Source organism: Pelobates fuscus, chromosome 8, assembly GCF_036172605.1.
Source record: "Pelobates fuscus isolate aPelFus1 chromosome 8, aPelFus1.pri, whole genome shotgun sequence".
Taxonomy (NCBI): Eukaryota; Metazoa; Chordata; class Amphibia; order Anura; family Pelobatidae; genus Pelobates; species Pelobates fuscus.
The window spans coordinates 134,720,078-134,735,843 of record NC_086324.1 but is presented as its reverse complement, the minus strand read 5'-3'; the positions used below and the strand labels follow the sequence as shown (position 1 = coordinate 134,735,843).

The 15,766-nt window shown below is 41.2% G+C and overlaps 1 protein-coding gene across 3 annotated transcripts in view; it reads left to right on the top strand.

Annotated features, from left to right (window-relative positions):
- SYT17 (synaptotagmin 17) overlaps positions 1-15,766 on the top strand; it is a 128,022-nt gene that overhangs the window by 13,846 nt on the left and 98,410 nt on the right. For all 3 annotated transcript variants that reach the window (XM_063428855.1, XM_063428854.1, XM_063428856.1), the window contains 2 exons: positions 12,760-12,777; positions 14,546-14,694. In XM_063428855.1, the coding sequence (XP_063284925.1) occupies positions 12,760-12,777; positions 14,546-14,694 (167 nt within the window). The remainder of the gene's footprint in view (positions 1-12,759; positions 12,778-14,545; positions 14,695-15,766) is intronic.

The following is a 15,766-nucleotide window of genomic DNA, read 5'->3' as shown; positions in this document are numbered from 1 at the left end:
AAGCAGTCATTTGAAGGTCATGGGCCACATTGGTAATTTTGCTAAAATTGCTAACACATTTTCCAAGACCCTTCTGTTTATACCGAGACACAACCCTTAGAGTGAATCCTCATTGATATTTTCATTTCACCTTTGATATTACACGTGGCTTCGTTCTGTACAGTTGACTAACAAAATAAAAGAACTTGCTGCTACCGTTATTGTGGGAGAATATGCAGACACTAGGCCTTATTACCTGTGTGCAGTGAAAATGAGTTTATGGGTAGCACCTTTTAGGCTAAAAGTTAGAACCACAGCTGTTGAACTACGCATTAAATGATGTTTTGCTAGACTGGCAAAGCATTGTGGGTCATTAGGCTATAGCAGCTGGGGTTCCAATTCTTGGCCACCTGTTCACGATTACCATCTAATTTTAGCAGGGAAATCTTTTTTTTTCACCTCTTGTGCCTGTGTCATCATTTTTTTTGTTGAATATTCCTAATGTGTGGCTCTGCAGATCAGGTCATCAGTATCATAAAAAATTAAGCCATGCACTCAAACACCCAGGGCCAGATTAAGAGCCCAGTGGGCCTGGTGCTGACAATTATGATGGGGCCTAATAACAGAATCTTATCGACCAAAAACATTAAAACAGTCATACCTCTCAAGCGTTGTGTATCTGATGGAGATGGTATTAGAGGGAAACTCATAGGGTGCAGCTATGAGAATATACACACTATATGCTAATCTCTTTCTAATATGCTTTCATCTTTCAAGTGAATCCATACCCCCTAACAGCAGTGTCCGGTGAAGCAGGAAGTCAATGGGCAGGGTGAAAGGGTGGGTGACGCGAATCACGTGACCAGAACTGTAAAAAGGGGCGAACATGCCCAAAAAGGGGCATGTCTGTCCAAAGAATTGGAAGGCCAGCCTGTAGAGATGTCGCGAACATAAAATTTTCCATTCGCGAATGGCGAATGCAAATTTCTGCAAATGTTCTTGAACGGGCGAACCGCCATAGACTTCAATAGGCAGGCGAATTTTAAAACCCACAGGGACTCTTTCTGGCCACAATAGTGATGGAAAAGTTGTTTCAAGGGGACTAACACCTGGACTGTGGCATGCCGGAGGGGGATCCATGGCAAAACTCCCATGGAAAATTACATAGTTGATATGTAGTAAAATTTCTATTTTATTTTTTTTATGTGCACTACTGTTACACCAGATATGAGTTGCACTGGTGTGACACTGCCCTGGCAGGACCTGAAACTCACACATGTGAAGGAAACTGACTGCTATTATATTAAAGTCCAAAAAGTTTTTTGGTTTTTTTAAATGCAAGCTATTGTGACAACAGATATGAGTGGTGGCACTGGGCAAGTGAGCACAGTATACGCTGTGAGCCTGACACACACGCTGGCAGGCAGGCAACTGCAATTAGATTACACAGGAAAAAAAAAAGAAAAAGCAGACTGATGTTCTAGCCCTAAAACGGCTTTTTGGGGTGCTGTCCTTACAGCAGAGATCAGATGAGTCCTTTAGGACTGTAGTGGACACTGAATCCACTAGCCTAGCTATCGATTTCCCTATTAAATAAGCAGCAGCTACACTATCCCTCCTCTCACTAAGATTTCAGCCCCCCGGGGAGCGGGGCCTAGCTGTCATAGAGGAAAGACGCACTTCGTGTGAGCTCCCTCAATATCTCACTTTAAGCAGCTATCAACAAGCGAATTTCACCCCAGAAGGGGATGACCCAGCAATGTTGCTTCTACCTGACTGACCCGACATGTTTAATAGTGGTCAGCAACTCGACAGAGTCTTACTTACCTCCGCGTGGCAAGTGTGGCCTGGTGCTCACCGGGCGGGAGAGGCGGCCGATCTCCCGATCCTGGGATGCCCAGGAGCAGCTACTTCCCGGCAGGAGCTCCGTTACCCCCCCTCGGACCGGTGGGGGTTATCCCGGTCCACCCCTGAGAGGCTGTCTGGAGCTAATGGATGCACAGAGCACAGCCGCCCAGGCTGACATACTCATCTGCGACACTCCCAATATGGCGGCAGCCGCGTGTCCTCCTGGTACCAGCAAAGCATGGCAGGATATTGAGTCTAAGCTGGACAGACTCTTTAATCAATTTTGGAAGCAAATAACAAACAGGAAGCCCCAACAAGCTCCACCACAGCCCCAACAAGCTCCACCACAGCTAAGCGAAGCAGTCCCCATTAAAATCCACCAACGCAAAAGGCGTCGAAGATGGGACCGGAGGCACAAACAGAAATGCAGAGCCTGCCCCACGTCAAGCACTCGCCTCCACCTTAAGCCACCACAATCCTGCACCGGACGTGAAGCACCACCGGGACAGATCCGACCACCCGACAAAACAAGCTCCCACCACCTCAAGCCGCGAACCCGGCACTCAGCCTTGCCTTTGTTGTTCCAGGTAACAGGGACTCCCAGGGTCTGCACCTGGAGCCCAGAAGGGATCGGATGAGCACAAGCAGTAAACAGCAGCCTGCCAAGCATGTCCCACTATAGCCGATCCTCCACACCATGCCTTTCACAACAATGTACTGCTATATACTCATACCCTCAGTGCAACTAGCCATGATATACGCACGTTCAGCCTAGCATGCTCAAATATAACACACTTCTGTCTAAAAAAAGAAAAAAAAAAGAATGCAGCTTCCGAATGAATCTAAAATAGATGATGTCCAGGAGGTGGGAGGGTCTGGGAGGGAGGGTCTGCTGCTGATTGGCTGGAATGTGTCTGCTGACTGTGAGGTACAGGGTCAAAGTTTACTCAATGATGACGAATAGGGGGCGGACCGAACATCGCATATGTTCGCCATCCGTGGCGAACGCGAACAAGCTATGTTCGTCAGGAACTATTCGCCAGCGAACTATTCGGGACATCTCTACCAGCCTGGCATCAGTGTCCCTATGTATCACAGTGTCAATGTCGCCCAGTCCCTCAAGTCTCCCAGTGTCTCAGTGAGACATGGGGACACAGAGAGACATTGGGACACTGGGAGACATGGGGACACTGAGAGACTTGGGGACACTGAGAGCCTTGGGGACACAGAGATATGGGGACACTTGTGGATACAGATATGGATACAGATATGGGGACACTGGGAGACATGGGGACACAGACATTTGGAGACACTGGGAGAAATGGGGACACAGACACTAGGGACACAGAGACATGGGGACACAGACGCTGGGAGATATCGTCATGATCTTGTGCAGGTCAGATAGGAGACTTATGCCAGGGTTGACTTCAGGTACTTTATTAGTGTTTTTAGACATGAAACTTGAATGAAAACAGACTTTAGGCAATATACCACCAAACAGGATACTTGCCATAGAACAGGTTACTTGCAAATAATAATGAATGTCTGTAATTTCCAGGTAACAAAGGCAGGCTGGTAACAGTAGAAGGCTGGTTACAGAGGCAGGTTGGTTTGAAGGATAGGTAAGGGTGGAGCTGGTTATTGTTAGGAGCAGGTTTGAAGGTAAGTCTGAAGCAGGTTCACAGGAGCCAGGATATGAAGTCTTTCAATAAGAACATTAACTTGCTTTCTACGACAAAATTTATGCTCTATCATTGGTCAAAATGGACTCCTAAATTGCTAAAAGGTGTAAAGCTATTAGTCTTAGCACCATTATATGTAATAAAGTACTTTATACAAGATTTAAATTTGAATACTTGGGAAACTAATGGCATTAGTAAAGTGCATATGTTATATAATGAGGCAGGGCTCAAATCATATCCTAGTTTGCAGGCAGAGTTTGCCCTTCCGAATAAAGAGGTATTTTCGTATTTAAGGATCAAGAATTTTTTGTTAGAAAATAAGCTGTTAAAATTAGATATGGCCTTAGTGACTTGGTTGGGTAAATTCAGTTTGAACCCTAATATGGAGAGTAAACCTCTTTCAATATGCTACAAAAGCCTTTTATATGTAAATGGGGAAGAAAAGTTGCCTTATATGATATTATGGGAACGAGACCTATCAAAAACCTTTGATCTATCCCATTGGTATCAAACTATAAAAATTACTAAACAAATATCTCACAGCCTTACATATTGGGAAGCTTATAGCAAAATATTAATGCGTTGGTATTTAGTTCCCGCAAAAGTGTCTCGAATGTATGAAGCTGCCTCTGACAGGTGCTGGAGGTGTCAAAGGGAGAAGGGAACTTTATTACATATTTTTTGGGGATGCTCTCGTCTTGTACAGTTTTGGAACGATGTTAAATTAGTAATTCAAATTTTAATGGATACAGTGATACCAAATTTCCCTGAGTTCTATCTTTTACATATATACCAAGAGTGGAGTCGAATAAAAAATAATGTAGTTATTATTCATATATTAATCGCTGCAAAAATAAGCATTGCTCAAAATTGGAAAAAAAACAATCCCACCATATATTTTGGAAGTGCAGGAAAGAGTAGACAAGACTTATGAATATGAGAGAATAGTAAATAAAATAGAAGGAAGAGAAGGTGGCCATGAAAAAGCATGGCAAGATTGGTTAGCATATAGGTGTAAGGTATAAATAGAGGTTATAGCAAAAGGAGGAATAGCCTAAAACAGATATGAGGTTAAAGCATGTACATTATTGCATATTAATGAATAATTGATAGGGTATGACTGCAAAGCTGAAAGATTTAGGTAAAATAGTGTTAAAACTGTTAAAACAGGACGAATATGCTGAGCATTCCGCTTGTGAGTAAGAACTAATTGTCAATGTCAATTATTTTTACTTTGCATACTGGTATAAGTTGAATATAAGGATTATAAATTAAATCAAGGTAATAGCAAAGAAAAGTAAAATTGAATTTATTTTGTTTATGTATTTTTATTTTCATTTTATTTAATTTTATGTTATTGTGTTTTGTGTTGTTTATGGCTTGTGTTGTTTTTTCTATGTGTGTAAGAAATAAAAAATGAACAATGAAAAAAAAGAACATTAACTTCAATGTAAAGGCCTTAAACCGGAGACTACAGGGTTAACCAACGTTCTAACAATCATTACTGAAAGTCTCCTGGAACTATGCAAAACTGTTTCTTTCTTACTGCAATCAAGCTCCTGCATATCACCTGAGAAAAAGAAAAAGAGACTGTCTTACCTACTGTACCTCATGTACCTACCTACCATACCTCATGTCCCGCGCCGTCCCGGTCCCACCGTCCATCCTCTCCTGCCGGCGATGCGGCTCCCTGGCTGGCGTCGTGCGCCTCCAGGAACGCGCGCATCTGGGAAAGTGTCCACGGACGTGCGCATGCGGTAGCCGACAGGGGTGACGTGACCTTAGAATTTAAAGTGATAGTAGCCTTTTGCTACTATCTATTTATATCCTGCCTCATTTCTGTCCCTGCCTATCAGAGTACACCTTGCCATATATTAACCTCCTTCTGACATCACCTTCTTGCCCTGTCGTGGTTTATTATAGCCCGAGAGTGCGTTCTGATTAGTTGTCTTTCTTTGGTTCCTGACTTCGGCTTGTTATTTGGTTATTTGTGTTTCTGGCTCCCTGGACTTTTGGCTCTGTCTATTCGCTTGCCCGTACCTCTATATCCCTGACCATGGCGTGTCGGACTATTCTTATCTCTTATTCCTACGTTCGTTCGGCCACTATAAGGTCCGGTAATACGTCTGCCTGTGCTTGCCTTTATTGTTCTCTGGTTTGCGTGTTGGGGAGTATTAACCTTGACACCTTCCAGGAAAAGCAGGAAACGAGAGCCGTTAACAAAGGAAGAAATACAAAAGAGACTTCAGTTCCTGGCTCCAGATTTACCTTCAAACCTACTCCTAACAATAACAGAGACACTGGGAGACTAGGGGACACTGGGAGACATGAGGATACTGAGACACTATGGACACTGGCTAGGAGGCATGGGGACACAGGAAAACATGGGGACACTAGAGACACTGAGAGACATGGGGACACAGACACTAGGGACACTGGCTGGGAGACATAGGGACACTGGGATACATGGGGACACTGAGACACTGGGAGACATGGAGACACTGGGAGTCATGGAGACACTGGGAGACATGGAGACACGGAGACACAGATTTAGGGACAATGGGAGATATGGGGACACTGAGACACGAGGGACACAGACACTGGGAGCCATGGGGACAAAGACACTAAGGACACTGGCTGGGAGACATGGAGACACTGTGTCCCTAGTGTCTCCGCGTCCCAAAGTGCATCTCAATGTCCCTATGTCTCACAGCATCCCCATGTGTCACAGTGTCCCCTAGTGTCTCAGTGTCCCCAAGTTTCCCAGTGTCCCCAAGTTTCCCAGTGTCCCCTAGTTTCCCAGTGTCCCCAAGTTTCCCAGTGCCCCCTAGTTTCCCAGTGTCCCCTAATTTTCCAGTGTCCCATAGCTTCCCAGTGTCCCCTAGTGTCTCAGTGTCCCCTAGTGTCTCAGTGTCCCCATGTCTCCCTGCTGCCTTTCCCCTCATCCCTCACTTCCCTGAGCTGTAGGCTGTCTCTGCAGCTGGGAGCTGCTGTTTAGACTCTCTGTGCTCTGTAGCTGCTCCCCCGCGGATTAGTGAGTAGAAAGACGAAGGGAGGAATATGCTGTAACCTCCTATCCCTGCCTCTCTCCACACACAGTGACCCCTACTGGCTGCTGCTGGTATTGCAGAGTAATCTCTGTTTATTATGATAAAAATATCAGCATTTGTATTGCCGGTATTACGGCCAGTCAGCCTCAAATACCGTCTGTGCTGGTAAAATACCAGTCAGATGGCAGACCTAAGAATAGTGTGTAAAAAACAAACAAAAAAATATATATATATTTTTTTTTTAAATGGGCCTGTTCCATGGGCCTGGGCCTGGAGCTGCAGCTCCATCCGCCCCTATGTTAATCCGGCCCTACAAACACCCACTACTCTTAGGCGGCAGCAATGGCTTTAGTAATCATCCGCCCAAATACATAGAAAAAAAGCACACAAAAAACACACTCTAATGGCTATTAAAGTGTGAGCTCACCTGTCTCGTTTACTAGCCGCTTAATTGAGTCCTACACTAACAGTTCACCTGGCTGCTTTTAGCTAAAAGGCAAAATCATATTTTGCCATACTTTTTCTACAATGATGGCCACAAATAGTGGAAAAAAGCTCAGTGTAAAGCATAAAGCATTTCTTAATTTGTTTAAGTGCTATATAAATCCATAGATAGATAGGATTATAAGGCTGTAGTAAATTAGCATTGAATATACCTTCAAGAAACTTTAAACTTTAAAATTGAAACTTAAAATTTAAATGAAGGGCTCGTGTGTAAGTGTATATGCATAATCAATCATAATGTGTTTTCATGTATTAGATAAAAAATTACATAAAAAGAAAATATTATTGTCTTAAAATCCTGTGCTGTTGTGCATATTATAATTAAACAAAGCACACAAAAACTTTAACACTTACATATACAAAACATACAAATAATACATAGAATAACATAAAAAATAATAACATACCATAATAGTGTATTCAAGGAAAATAAAAAGCACACAGGTTTCGCCTATAAAAATGCAAATGTGTCAATTTGTTTATTTAAGCCTTTACGTCTCAAAGTATCCATCAGGTGACCATAGGCGTGCGCAGCCTATTGCATTAGGGTGTGCACCCTAAAGCACAAAAACACACATACATACATAGACTGCTGTGTGTGTGTGAGGGTGCTGTTATATGCTGTGTGTGAGGGTGCTGTGTGTGTGTGTGTGTGTGTGTGAGGGTGCTGTGTGTGTTTGGGTGCTGTTTGTGTGAGGGTGTTGTGTGTGGGATGGTTCTGTTAGTGTTGTGTGTGTGTGTGAGGGTGCTGTTAGTGTGCTGTGTGTATGTGTGAGGGTGCTGTTAGTATGCTGTGTGTGTGTGTGTGTGAGGGTGCTCTGTGTGTGAGGGTGCTGTGTGCGTGCTGTGTGTGTGAGGGCGCTGTGTGTGTGTGTGAGGGTGCTGTGTGTGTGAGGGTGCTTTTAGTGTGCTGTGTGTGTGAGAGGGAGCTGTTAGTGTGCTGTGTGTGTGTGAGGGTGCTGTGTCCTGTGTGTGTGTGAGGGTGCTGTGTGTGTGAATTTGTTTGGAGTGATTGTGTGTGGGGGTGTGGGAGGAAAGATTATGAAATATCCCCCCTCCCTTCTTACCTTTTGCCAGGGAGTGGGGATCCTTGCTGCCATCTCTGGTGGTCCTAGTGGTGAGTGAACTCTAGCCTGCGGCAACGCTCCGACCTCGCGAGAGGAACCCGGTGGAGCTGCTGGCTTGAGCTCCCTGGGTCCTCTCCTACCTCCCTCCCTACCTGTGGGAAGATCTTTGATCTCCCCACTGGCCCATGGAGGCACACAGCAGGGCCGGCATTTGGATAGCGCCGGCTCTGCATGGACCGACAGGGTAGATCCTGTGATCACGCCTGCTGGCCTCGAACCATGCGCGGGCTGTGGGAATTAGGGTGTGCCCAGGCAGGAGACTATTTTGGATTCTCTAATAACATTTTCCAGTTGCCATGCCTACTAGTGGCTGTTAGATTTACACCAAGCCACTAGGGCAGAAGGATGCAACCTTCTGCACTCCAGATGCTGTGGACTACATCCCCCGTGATGCTTTGTCTCCATTATGGTTGTAAGAGCATTATGGGAGATGTAGTCCACAACATCTGGAGAGCCATAGGTCGCAAATGGGGCTTTAGACTAACTTAGTTTCAGTGACTGACTCACCTTAATGTCAGCTGTCCGAATCTAAAGTATTCTGAGGCTGAGAGCAGTATCTGTGTGCAGTGTTTCTCTATGAGAAGCATTGGATTTAATGCTTCTCATTAGACTTGTGCATTTGTTCTCAAACTGAAAATAGTCAGAATGTTGGCCGATCGGCAGATTGTCCAAGTTCTGTAACTTCGAAGCACCATAAGCAGTATATTTATACAAACGACTTGCACATGCTTGGTTGCTTTGTGATTTGCAGTTCTGTTTCTAGTGCCAATAAAAGGTGATGGAATGGAGAAGAAGCTGATTTTTTTTTAGGAAATCTTTGACAATAGGTCTACCCAAAGATATGGGCTGTATCTCCAGTCCAATCTAGAGGTGGCAAAATATCCTAATATGAGACTGGTTAGGTTTAGGTTACTGCTGTGCCCACCTAGCAACTGCCGGTGCTACTTACAAACACTTTTTGTGGGAGATAGATATAGCTTATTTCATTTTTAAATTGAAATAAATGTGAGACTAGGTAGGTGACTTTTCTGCCTAGCCACTGCCTGTGCCACTTACATCAACTTTGATTTACTGATTGAGATCGTGGCAGATGTTTTTTTTTTTACTGTTTGTAAAAAGAAAATTATTATTTAAAATTTTTTGAATTCTTTATTTTTGCACTGATAGACATGCAATAGTATGACAAGACAGGCTTATGCAAAAGCCATGGAAGAGTCGCGGTATCTTGTGGGTTACAGAAAGGAAAGTTGTGTAGTTAGTACAGTAGTCATCTTACATACAATGAACAACAATTGTTTGGAATGTCATCAGGGTTTTTCTTGTTTTTCCATTCTACATTAACTATATACAGTTGCAGTACTTTCGAGGAGCTGGCTGCGTTGACTGGTCACAGTCAACAAATGTGTACTTGAAGACAGTTATTACACGATTATAGGTGATTAAGGTACATTTTTTCATTGCGTAATGATTACATCAGTCTTTCTATGGAGCTTGTACCAGCTTGTGACAGTTAATTGTAGCCATTTGTGTATAGTAGCCGGATTCCAGCCAGTCCCCTCCTCCTGCCGGATTGCAAGTCTAGAGTACTTGCGAGAAGTAAGGATAGGAAGAAGGATAGACCATCGGAAAAAGAAAAGTAAAGTAGAGAGATAAGTGATCTCTTGGTGGCCAAGTCCAGGATCGTATCGATCTTTCCTATGAGTCTTAGTGGCCTGTGTCCTGAGTCTTAGCGTTGGCCAGATACACTTCCGTTGATCCTAAATATATAATTGATGTCATACCTCCCAAGTGTCCCTATTTAAAGGGTCTAGTCTCTATTTTGGGCCCAAATCCCCTCTTTTTCTAGCCTAATGTACATCTTTTCTAAGAGCTCAATATTGTTGATGTGTCTGAGTGTATAACAGAGCTTCACAGCAATACTACTCATAGTAATGTCTTTAAACTACACTAAATGTGATTAGAAATCAGTCTGTGTAAATAAGATACATTATCCTGGTTTTAAATTACATTTTAATTGCATAAATAACTGCTAGTAAGGCACCTAAGATTTCCTAGGGCTGGCCAGACTCCCACACACTCCCCCAAAGGGCCCTCTTAGTCCATTTGAAATGGTTTGAGGTAGGCTTACACCATCTCTGTGTAGAGGATACATAGCCTGTATATTTTAGTTGTTTAATTGATCCTAGTGTGAGACTGGTTAGATTACTGATATGCCTAGCCATAGCTATATAGTCTATTTATTTTAATTGTGTCATAGATCCTAATGAGGTTGTGGTTACGTTTTTGCTGTGCCTAGACAATGTCCGTGCCACACTTACAGCAATTATGATTCACTGATTTAATTTTTTTTTGTTATTGATTTGTGTTTGTGTTTTAATTTCTTGTTAGAAACAAATTATTTGCGTTGCAGTGTGCTTCAGTGCCACTATTTGTGCTTTGCAAATTGCAATATAGTTTGTGTCAGTTTACCGCATAAGTGAATTGTGTGTGGCAGGTCTTTTTTTTTTGTTGCTGTTTCCAGTATGTGCTGTACAAATGTGTTAGTACTGAGCCGTGCACTTTGTGTACTGTTAATTTCTTAAAGTCAAACACAATAACGTTACATTAGCAGTAAATCCACCAAGCAGAAAACTAATTTTTTAACATATTTTTTTTTCCAGCTTAATAAAGTGGGAATGGGTGAGTGAGTGGGTCATCAATTGAAATGCCCACTCGCTGTTTCCTTTAATTTGTTTGAAAACATCCCGTTTTAAATTAAATTATTCCAGTAGTTGCTCCCGATGTCCTAAAATGCCTTTCTTTGTAGAGGTTTCATCCTGCCTGGCTGAGTCTTGGGGTGACTCCTACCTCCACATATGCAGTTTGTAGAAGCTGATAGGGCTCTGTGTTTTTCCCACACTGTAAGTCACTTCTTTTTGTCAGGAAGAAGCTAATGGGCAATTGACAACCTATTCAGCCCTTCTAACCTGAGAAGAAGAAAGCTTTCTCACACATCCAGTCTGCAGCGTGAGTGATTGTCCTTCAGTGTGAAAAAAAACAAAACAGTACCCTATCACTTTCTACCAATTGTAACTGCGGAGTTAGCAGGCGTAACCACAAGACTCACCCAGGCAAAAACAAAAACACTACAGTAAAAGTAATTTTAAAAAGGGGGGAGCAGCAGCAGGAGTATTTAAAAAAAAAAAAAAAAAAAAAGTCAAATAAAATTACAAAAAAAGATTTAGTGGGCAATTAATTATTATTATTATTTTATTATTTATATAGCGCCATCACATTCCATAGCGCTGTACAATTGATGACTCACACATCTGTGTTACCCTTTTACTTTTTGAAAAGTCGTGTTTTTCAAATTATATCACTCCTGCTGCTGATAAGGCGGTGCTGTTTTTTTCCCAAAACCTGATTGTCACTCACTACCGGCTGGATGTGTGAGAAACCATTGTGATTCTCAGGGTGCAATAGGTGAGGTTTCAATTGCCCACTGACCTTTTCCTTAAATTTTTTTGAAAAAAAATCCCTTTTTTTCAACTTTAAATGCTGCTGCTGCTCCTCATTTTTCATTAATACACAATGGCAAAAGGAAAAAACGATCCATCATTATAAAACTAAGGACTTTTTATTTGTTTGAATCAGCATCAAAAATTATACCGATCTGTCGGGGAAAAAAAAGTTTCAAGTGATTTGTCTAAAGAAGTTAGCATTTTGTAATAGTTTCATTTATTGTTACATTTCCCCCTTTCTATAATATTGTAAAGCGCTGCGGAATACGCTGGCGTTATTTAAATGCCAAAAATAATAATAATAATAAAAGTCTAGGAGAATTTTTGTAGATAAATCATTTGTGAAGTTTTGTTCCAACGGATTGGAATTATTTCAGGTGCTATTCAAACAAATCGAATCAAGGCCTAAGTTCTTATACTTTTTCTTTAATAAAAATATAACTAAAATATAATTATGCCAACTCAGAATTGTCATTGCAAAAAAATGCCTGATATTGTGCAGACACTAGGCTAGACGATATTGTAGCTAGTTTTGCATTGCAGCACACTGATAGACAGCAGTCCTTTTTTTCCCACACTTTTGGCTTGTCCGAATCTAAAGGTTTTCGTAGGTAGCAATGCAAACACTGCCCTTTCTCTGAAATGGCAGCATTTACATTACTGAGCTTTCAGGGACAGGACATTAAGCTGTAGTGGCTCTGATGAGTATAGTGTCCTTTTAAAATATTTTTCATAATTTTAATTAATTTTACAAATTCATCCAGAAATATTAAATCATTTGGAAAGCTTATCCAGCAATATTATATTTAGGCCCAAGTTATTTATTAATAGGATTTCAAAATGTTATGAAGTCTATTGCATGTTCTGTGGTCTGGCAATTTTGGATTCACATCTATATGTGATATTTGTTACTCTACTGGAAGTGAATGTATTACAAACCGTGCACTTAATAAGGATACAAAATATATATATTGATATAGAAAGACCTGTGCTTGAAATAAATCACTAAATTGCTTTTTTTCCCCTCACTCTTTTCCACGTGCTTCATGGTACATGTCAAAAAGGACAGTTGGAACCAATAAATGAGGTGAGATTATTAGCTTTTTTATGAGAGCATATTGATATGTACTGTTTTTATATTGATTGTTTAGGTAACATAAGTTGTAGCCATTATTGAAAATGTCCATTTTTGTGCATTATAATGTTCTTGACTGATGAATGTAATATCATTTATGAAAGAATGTCAGGATTAATCACTAAGAACCAGATTAGTATGTGGGATGGAAATGGTCATAGTATGTGTGATTAAAAAGGCCATAGTATGTGTGATTGGAATGGCCATAGTATGTGTGACTAAAAGGGCCATAGTATGTGTGATTGGAATGGCCATAGTATGTGTGATTAAAATCGCCATAGTATGTGTGACTGAAATGGCCGTAGTATGTGTGATTAAAAGGGCCATAGTATGTGTGATTGAAATGGCCATAGTATGTGTGACTGAAATGGCCGTAGTATGTGTGATTTACATTGCCATAGTAAGTGTGATTAAAATCGCCATAGTATGTGTGATTAAAATCGCCATAGTATGTGTGATTAAAAGGGCCATAGTATGTGTGATTAAAAGGGCCATAGTATGTGTGATTGAAATGGCCATAGTATGTGTGATTAAAAGGGCCATAGTATGTGTGATTAAAAGGGCCATAGTATGTGTGATTGAAATGGCCATAGTATGTGTGATTGGAATAGCCATGGTATGTGTGACTAAAAGGGCCATAGTATGTGTGATTGAAATTGCCATAGTATGTGTGATTAAAATCCCATAGTATGTGTGATTTACATTGCCATAGTAAGTGTGATTAAAAGGCAATAGTCTTTGTGATTGAAATGGCCATAGTATGTGTGATTTACATTGCCATAGTAAGTGTGATTAAAAGGCAATAGTATGTGTGATTGAAATTGCCATAGTATGTGTGATTGAAATTGCCATAGTATGTGTGATTGAAATTGCCATAGTATGTGTGATTAAAATTGCCATAGTATGTGTGATTAAAAGGACCATAGTATGTCCGATTAAAAGGAATTTTGCTATCACATCTCATTCGATACCATCCAGTGTTTAAGTTAAAAGTAATTCAGTAAGTCTCATATGCAAATTCTATATGTAATATTGGATTTGCTTAATTATCATTTAAAAAAAAAAAAGTTTTATCTGGTAGCAGGTAAATTTGCAAGATAAATTCAATTGCTTTGCGCAAGTTAACTTATGCAAATCTGTAGTGTTAAATGTACCCAATGGCATAGCCAACCAGACATTGACAATCCTGAGACCAATGTATGGATGTTTCAGTTTGAAGGCCCCTAGATGGTACAGGACTATTAACCAGTAGGCCTCAAGTATTTAAAATGGTTACTAAGTCATAATTGTTCAATAACCAACTTCCAGACCCTGGAACAAAACCATCTAGGTTTTCCACTCAATCATAAAATCTAGAAAATAATTAATAACGTAAATATGGGGACTTGTTAATTTATGCATTGGATGCTATGGGGTACAGCATAAGTGATGACAATAGCTATAGATCTGATGACCCATATCTTCTCTCTCTTGAGCAGGACGTTGCTTTAAGATACATCACATGGTAGAGGAAGCACAGTGTGCCCCCCCAGATTCTGTGGGGGTATACTTTGTATTAGGCACTTTGGCCAAGAACAAGAGTGACTAGCATTACAAAATACATTGGAAAATAGACACAATGCAGTCATGGACAGGACTCATATTTTGTGAAATGTGATAAAAGTGATTCCTTACATCATGCATAATATTAAATTGCTGTTTAATAATCCTTCTGGAACAGGGATTCCTGTCTAAAATCTCCGATCTGCTGCTGTGTCGATGGACGTGCAGAAATTGCTGTCAAAAATGCTATGAATGTAGCTGTTGCCAGTCGAGTGAAGATGAAGTTGAGATTCTTGGGCCTTTTCCGGCACAGACACCACCATGGATGTTAGTACCGATGACAGATTACTTATTGATGTTGCTTGTAGGGAATTGTGTCAAGAAATGAGAATCTGTCTTGTTTCTGTTCCTGTAAGCTGTCTTGAAAGAACAAGAAAAACAGAATATAAATGTATTATTGTTGTGATAGTTGAAAATATTGTTGTTCATTGCTTAAATGTTCATATCAGTTTTCCAAATATTTTTTTGCATTGTCACAGCATTACCATCAAGATTTTTCTCAAAAACATTGTTTTTGGTCTGAGTAAATGTTCTATTCTGGACACCAGGGCGATCCGGCTGGGGGGAGAACATGGGCCGCACGGAGGGGGCCTGCCGCCATTGACTGTCTGTCGCCAGCATGCTGTGCTTGCTGACAACACATGCCAAATATGCACAAAATTAACATAAGCCACCCAGAACTCTTGTTATGAGCTGACTAATGATGCCCTAATGACTCTGTTGGCAGCAGAGATGTTAAACTCTGCATGTGCAGCATTTCAATGTGAAACACTACACATACTCTATGAAAATGTATTGGTGTTAGGGGTGCAGCAGAATTAAATATACACTGATTCCTGCAACACCTGCATCATGTGTATATAAAGAAATATTGTTTGTGAAATACTGATGAAGACTGCGTTGTAATTTTATTGCAATTCCAATGCAATCTAAATATACCGCAAGACAAAGTTGGGACTACTCTGTCTTATGGGAAAGCCTGAGGTTGACTACAGGCAGAGCTCCGCCGTCAATGTTTGTCCAATCTCAGCAGCAATATGGGATTGTGTGGGATTCAGGGTCTGTCTATGGAGGTTCCACCAGTCTCTGTTCTCTCGTGCATCTGCAAGAGTACAGCACTAATGTGTCTCCTGGCAACTGAACTGCCAGGAGGTGAAGAGGACCGTAGCATGACGATGAAGACAGTCATGAGGTATAGCCTGAAGTAAGTAAAGCTTACCTCCTATGCATCCAGCCTCCACCAGACCCACATCAGATTGATCAATTTTGGGGTCCTTTGTGAAATAGTCAAAGACCCACAGAAGTGACAGACCCGCGTTAATATTATATAAAAGGCTGT